General features: G+C 37.2%; 1 protein-coding gene across 1 annotated transcript in view; it reads right to left on the bottom strand.

The window, feature by feature from the left end:
• Nucleotides 1-503: 503 nt before the first annotated feature.
• Nucleotides 504-6720, bottom strand: part of LOC107578194 (uncharacterized) — a 6891-nt gene continuing 674 nt past the window's right edge. The window contains exons 3-8 of the mRNA XM_016264175.1: nucleotides 6528-6628; nucleotides 6275-6399; nucleotides 1974-2086; nucleotides 1701-1890; nucleotides 975-1063; nucleotides 504-644 (exon numbers count right to left, since the gene is read on the bottom strand). Of these exons, the coding sequence (XP_016119661.1) occupies nucleotides 504-644; nucleotides 975-1063; nucleotides 1701-1890; nucleotides 1974-2086; nucleotides 6275-6399; nucleotides 6528-6628 (759 nt within the window). The remainder of the gene's footprint in view (nucleotides 645-974; nucleotides 1064-1700; nucleotides 1891-1973; nucleotides 2087-6274; nucleotides 6400-6527; nucleotides 6629-6720) is intronic.

Raw genomic sequence — 6720 nt, 5'->3', positions numbered from 1 at the left:
CACACACACACACACTTTTGATCGTAAGTAGGACATGTTCTGTTGTCATAACATGCCTCAAAGCCTCTTATATGTTGATAAGAACTTTTCGCACTAATGGTTGTGGAGGCAATGATGTTAAGTGCCAAATTCTGGGCTTCCAACATGACATGAATTTGGCAGGACATACATACACAAGTGATGCTTTGAAACATGCATGCGTTTTTAATATTTTAAAGTCAAAAACAAAAAAGGTCTGCACTCTAAACAAATGTCCTTGTCCTTTTTTAAGTCTGTGTGCATTATCAGGTGGCTGTCATTAAAAATCAAGTCCATCAAAAAATAAGAAGGAATCGTAATTGCTCCTGTTTGTTATTATTGTATGCTGGAGTTGAGTTGGATTTGGTTGATTATGTTGGATTTTGTTGATTATGCATGAACGTTGCACAGGCCTTCAGCCGAAAAATGACATTTGTATAGAGTACAGACCTTTTTGATGTGATTTGGATGTTTTTCAACTCAACTCAAAAAGGCATATGGCTGATGTGTTGTAGAGGTGGCTTTGCCAGGGATGCCTTGCGGTAGGGTTTGGGCACAAATGCTTCGTTGTGGGTTGTCCTGAAGTCATGTTTGCTGTGCCGGGGCTTTATATGGCTGTCTTTAACCTAGAAAGAGATTGATCAGCTCTAAAACTGGTCATTGAACAACTATTATGCTGTACAACCCCCTAAAAGTGAGAAAACTGTTGATAATTATTGGGTAGTATCCTTATTCGACAATATAATTTTGTGACACTTTTTAACTAATTGTCCACTACTTCTAATCACATGGTTTCAAGCTAACTTTGGCACCACTCAAGCAAACAAAGGCCCATTTCACAGCTCAAGACGATATAAAAAAACTGACCAATGCCTGTGTTTACTTCTGAAGGACTGGAGAATAAATGGGAAACCAGTGAGCTGGAGTTTATCTGTTGTGAAATGTAAATATTTTACCTGCTGAAGCTGGCTGGGGCTCATTTTCTGTCTTCTACAGTTCAATGGGACCAAATCTTTTTGCATGGTTGTAATCATCTGATCTGGCTCTTAAAAAAAAAAAAAAGATAATTAAACAACTTTATTTTTACCTTTTATATTATTTTTTGAATATATTTTATTATTTAAAAAAAAAAATTGTCAGGTAACCAGGGTTATTATACTAAATTAAAACTAAAACCAATAAAAAAAAATAAAAATTTTTGTTACTTGAAATAAATGTAAAATTGTAACTGAAATAAAATGTAAAAAAACTTGACATATTAAAATAACTAAAACTGAATTAATAAAATAATAAAAAAAACAAAACGATATAGACATTTTGAAATGATAACATTTTGTGTTGTTTTAATGATTTGGAAATTTTAATTGTACTTTCGTCACAAAAAAATCTAATTCAGAATATTAACATGTAATAGTAGCTCAATAATACAAAAAACCACTGAAGGTAACTTAAAAATACTCTGTGTAGTAACATTTAAATTAAGTGTTTTTACTCTTTTCAAAAGCAACAACAAAAACACTTAGTATGACTGAACAGCCTGACAACATTCAGTTACCCCAACAAGAATCATTAAGGGTCAGATCAAGCAGAACAGCCGCCCATATGCTCTTTTTACACTCTAAGTGTATAATGGGAAGTAATGTGGGCAGGTCGTTTCATTGTGAAAATACAGGTGAAAGTACCTTGCTCAAACAGCACATGGCTCGGTGGGTAGACTGGAGGCTTGGGATGGACCACCTCTTTTGGTGGGAACTGCTCTTGTGTTGCTGTGCTATAAAAGCTTCCAACTAGATCAGGCCTCCCAAATTCAATGCTGCTGAGAGTTCTGACGCTGGCTCCATCCACGTGCACTGGGAACTGTGAGCGGTTTATCTGAATGGCAGACATCTCAGTTAGAAAAGGCATGCTTTGCATTATCTAGTTCTTCAAGAAAGAGTAAGTGCAACAGGTCAGACCTTTGGGAAGAAGCACTGGTTTGTTGTTGACAGTCTCTGCTGTTCGCCTGTGAGCGTCTCTCCTTTGAACACACAGCTGAGAGTCGGGCATCTGCGCTCTAAGTGAATAGGGCCTGGTAAAAAAAACAAACACAGTTATTAAAGTCATTGACGAATAATTTGTTAATTCTCTCATTGTGTGATAAATGTAAAGCAGAAGTTGAAGGCAGGTTGATGTTTGAGTAAGGAATATTGAAATTGCACCATCTGCTGCTCATGCTGTGCTTTTAACATGCACAAAAAGCAACAGATAAAGCCGACTTTCTTTTTATTGAGAAGAGAGCCCAACTTTGAATACTAGGTATTGAGGGTGAGACACAAGCAGGCCAATACAAGGTCAGAATAAAATAATAGAGAATTAAATAGTTCAGAATTAATGTCACGATTTCAATCTTTAGAAAGGAGACTTAAAAATTAAATGTGACAAATGCATTGAAATGTTACATTTAATTAAGATATTAAGTTAATGCTTTCACTTATTTATAGTTTGAAAACTGCTGTACGGCTTCAGGAGAAAACTACATTCTCATATCAGTGTTATTTTAGTAACATTCAAATACTATTATAGTTTTTATTAATAGTTAAAAAAAATAATATTTTCCTTTTCATTTTAACTGTAGTTTTTGTCATTTTTGATGTTTTTAGGGTTTTTATTTGTCTATATAATTATTATTTTTTATTTCAGTTTTAGTTATTTTAGTATATCAAGTTAAAGGCACAATATGTAAGTTTAGCCGCTAGAGGGCGCGTATTCAAAATAAACAAATACAGGTGCATCTCAATAAATTAGAATGTCTTGGAAAAGTTCATTTATTTCAGTAATTCAACTCAAATTGTGAAACTCATGTATTAAATAAATTCAATGCACACAGACTGAAGTAGTTTAAGTCTTTGGTTCTTTTAATTGTGATGATTTTGGCTCACATTTAACAAAAACCCACCAATTCACTATCTCAACAAATTAGAATACTTCATAAGACCAATAAAAAAAAACATTTTTAGTGAATTGTTGGCCTTCTGGAAAGTATGTTCATTTACTGTACATGTACTCAATACTTGGTAGGGGCTCCTTTTGCTTTAATTACTGCCTCAATTCGGCGTGGCATGGAGATGATCAGTTTGTGGCACTGCTGAGGTGGTATGGAAGCCCAGGTTTCTTTGACAGTGGCCTTCAGCTCATCTACATTTTTTGGTCTCTTGTTTCTCATTTTCCTCTTGACAATACCCCATAGATTCTCTATAGGGTTCAGGTCTGGTGAGTTTGCTGGCCAGTCAAGCACACCAACACCATGGTCATTTAACCAACTTGTGGTGCTTTTGGCAGTGTGGGCAGTCTCAGTCCTGTTTCCTGAAGTAAAGCATTAGAAAACGGAGAGCGACCTATTGAAACTGTGGCTCGATTAATGATGTACAGCTTTTCATTTGCCCAGGACTGTGGACAAGTCTTTTGTGGGTGATGTGACCAATCAGACGCGAGGAGAATTAAGCTTTGGTTTCGGCAATGATGCAGAAATTGTTATTTTGATTTGTGCTATAACTAATTTCAAAATCAAATCGTCCCTGTATGTTCATGAAAGAAAGAAAACAAGCAACTGTCATCCAAATCACAATAAACCTCCCCCAACTCCCTCAAGTGTTCAAGCGCCACAATCCAGTGCTATGTACATAAAGAGAGGCAGTAAGTCTCATGTGTACGAAGCGTGTTTGCTTGCCATGTACAGTATCAGCAGCGCACAGCCATGTTGCTTCACTTCCCCCTATTTAAATGTAGGTGTAAGACAGAAGTAATATATTCACGTCCATAGAGAGAAGGGAAAAAACAAGTCAGATGGGCAATTTGAGGTGTCTGCCTGAAAGCATGAAGCAATTTATCCTGGATTGGATGGATCTTTTTTTGTGTTATGATAATATCCACATAATTTATTCCTGAGGATCGGCTCTTCTTTAAAGCCGTCTGACTGACAGACGCAAGGATGCCCGTGTAGCGAATTTAGCTCATGGGGAAATATGAATAATTAACCATAACTAGTTATAATTAACTATTCATATTTTAGATCCACTGTAGATATTTAGCTGACCACTCAGGGTCAACTGTCTTGTCAATTCTAAGACGTTAATTTCCTGGTTAAGGGAAATAACTTTCTTACTGTACAATTCTATAAGTTTGTAACGTAAATCTGCATGATTATTGACTCCGGTTATGAGTAAACAATGAACACGTCAAGTGTGATACAAGTAAGGTTTTATTAACTACATAAACACTTAAACTAGTCTAACATACTACATAAACACATTAAGCCGGTCTAACATACACATACACACACACACACATACAGTTGGTATAGGAAAGGGTTAAAGTTTAACTCAGCATAGAAAGAGGCATAAAGAATGGATTTTATGGAACACTTTGCATGTATATTCAACAGATCAAAGCCTTCAGGGATACGTCAGATTCTGAGTTCAAACACACCTTTGTAAAAAGGTGTAACTGATACTTAATGTATCAATTAATAAGACTAAGTTTGATACTTAGCGAGTCTCGGCGGTCTGAAAGAGATTCCTGATGCAAATCTTAAAGCTTCCCGTAGATCTTTGCTGAATTCGGGTCGATGAGAAGAACCAGTTTGAGTCAGTGTTACTTGATGAATGGAAAGGACTAGGCCGAAGAAAGGCCTGGCACAGATGCTTTGTATCCTGAAGCGTTTTTCTCACATCATCTTTGCTTCTGACTGAATCACCGACTGGGGCGGGTCCCTGGAGCCGGGCCTTTAAGGTCGGAGAAGATCTCCGCCTTTCAAGATGGGCTTGTCCAATGAGCAAAATGGAATTTCCGAGCGGGAGGTGGCAATTGCTGGAGGGTTTACGACCCTTTGTTCTCTAAGCATGGTAATTTGCAAATGGATTTAAATCGAAATTATTAACGATTCTCAGGGCCCTAATATATATTGCCTATGTACCACCATATAATATACACGCTTGTTTCGATCATACGAAGGCAAATTCATAGATACTAAACAAGGTAGGATTACATATAGTGAAAAGGGAGGATCAGGAATGGGTCCTCTCACAAGCATACTAAAATAGTCTAAGAATATCAAAGACAAAATACACAATGACAATAATATACTCAATGGCCTGAAGAAATATGTGTGTTCATTCAAATAACGGTTTTTCTATGAATTAACTAGAACACAGTCCATTTCTACTCTGCTTTTCCTTGGGACAAGCAGGGATTTTCCCTGCTTTACATACTTTTGGCCAATAAACCCAGTGATATCAGCGTTGGTTGCCATGCAACAAAGAGGCCTGTTCGACTTCCTGGGGTGTTACGCATTCCGGGGGGAAGGGTCCATGGGTCCTCATATGGCTTGTTAACTGAGGTTACAGAGTATTTGTCATATAAAAAGAGAATATATAGTGTGTTGGATTGGTCCAGACGCTACATTGATGATGCTGTGACTGAGTGTGGAATCATGGGAGTTGTCATCTTCATCCCCACAGCCGATGCAATCCGACGGGACTCGGGCAGAAATCATGTTCATGGATGAGCTAATGATTTATTAACGTAGTAGAATGAAGCAGGGTGAGGCTGAAAGCCGTCGAAGCGAAACGAGGCCACTGAACGAGCATGACACACGGCTCGAAAGCAGCGGAGTTTTTATAATGCCACAGTTGACTGCTTCCGCTTCTTCCGGTCGTAAGTATGTGGTGTAAAGCAGCGCGGTTTTATCATACTAGATACGTTTGAAAGTTCTGTTATAATGCTACTCTGTGCGGTCGTCACCGGTCTATTAAAACGCACAACCTAGTAAAGCGTCTTTGGTGTTTCCATGTTTTCTACAAAACAAAACCGGAAATCGAGGGTGTGTGACGTCATTGGCAGGTGACACAATGAAACTATAGACACAGTCCGTGCCACTAGTTAAAATAGCTTATTTCTCTGGATTTAAACATTCTTCGAAACATTTGGGATAATGTAAGTACACAAGTCAGCAGAATATATAACACTGTTCTAGTGGTTTTTGGATATTTTAATAAAAAAATCTTACATATTGTGCCTTTAAACTAAATAAAATGAGAAATGTTGCCTTGGCAACTAGCTGAAAGAAAAAGTTTTTTGATATATTTTATTTTATTTCAGTTAACGTTTATTTCAATGTCTTTAATGGTTTTAATTTTAGTTTCAGTTAACTATAAGTCCCCCTGTCCCATATTCTGCATTAAAGAACAAAAAGTACATGGCATGCAGTTATCATACATACCACATTTGTGTGCACGAAATTCCTCAGATGAGTTTGTTGTCCATTTGTCTTCAGGAACTTCCCGAAGGTTGATGGGCCGAGATTTATTTATCTTGGGAAGCAGACATTCCTTGAATTCAGTAGAGCTGTTTAAAAAAAATGTTTCTGATTCTGATAGAGCTTTCTTGTGAGGTTTAATACAATCAGACACGGTACAGTATTAAAATGTGCATGCTGTGTGTTTATGCTGCGTACAGAAGCCCAATGGACACACCTGTGGTCACCTGACTGTCCGAATGAGGTGAAATATGTTGTTTGTTTGTCCACTGTCTTTTCTCGGTCTCCCATCACCACAGATGGATACTGAATTTGTTGCTAAAATAAAAGACAAAATTATGTTATTGAACTGCAACATTATTGGTGCTCTCTGAAACCACTGCCAAATTATATAAAATTGCCTTCTCTGC

The sequence above is a fragment of the Sinocyclocheilus grahami genome, unplaced genomic scaffold, assembly GCF_001515645.1.
Source record: "Sinocyclocheilus grahami isolate Dianchi unplaced genomic scaffold, SAMN03320097.WGS_v1.1 scaffold9275.1, whole genome shotgun sequence".
NCBI classification, from domain to species: Eukaryota; Metazoa; Chordata; class Actinopteri; order Cypriniformes; family Cyprinidae; genus Sinocyclocheilus; species Sinocyclocheilus grahami.
This window is presented reverse-complemented; position numbering and strand designations above follow the sequence as displayed.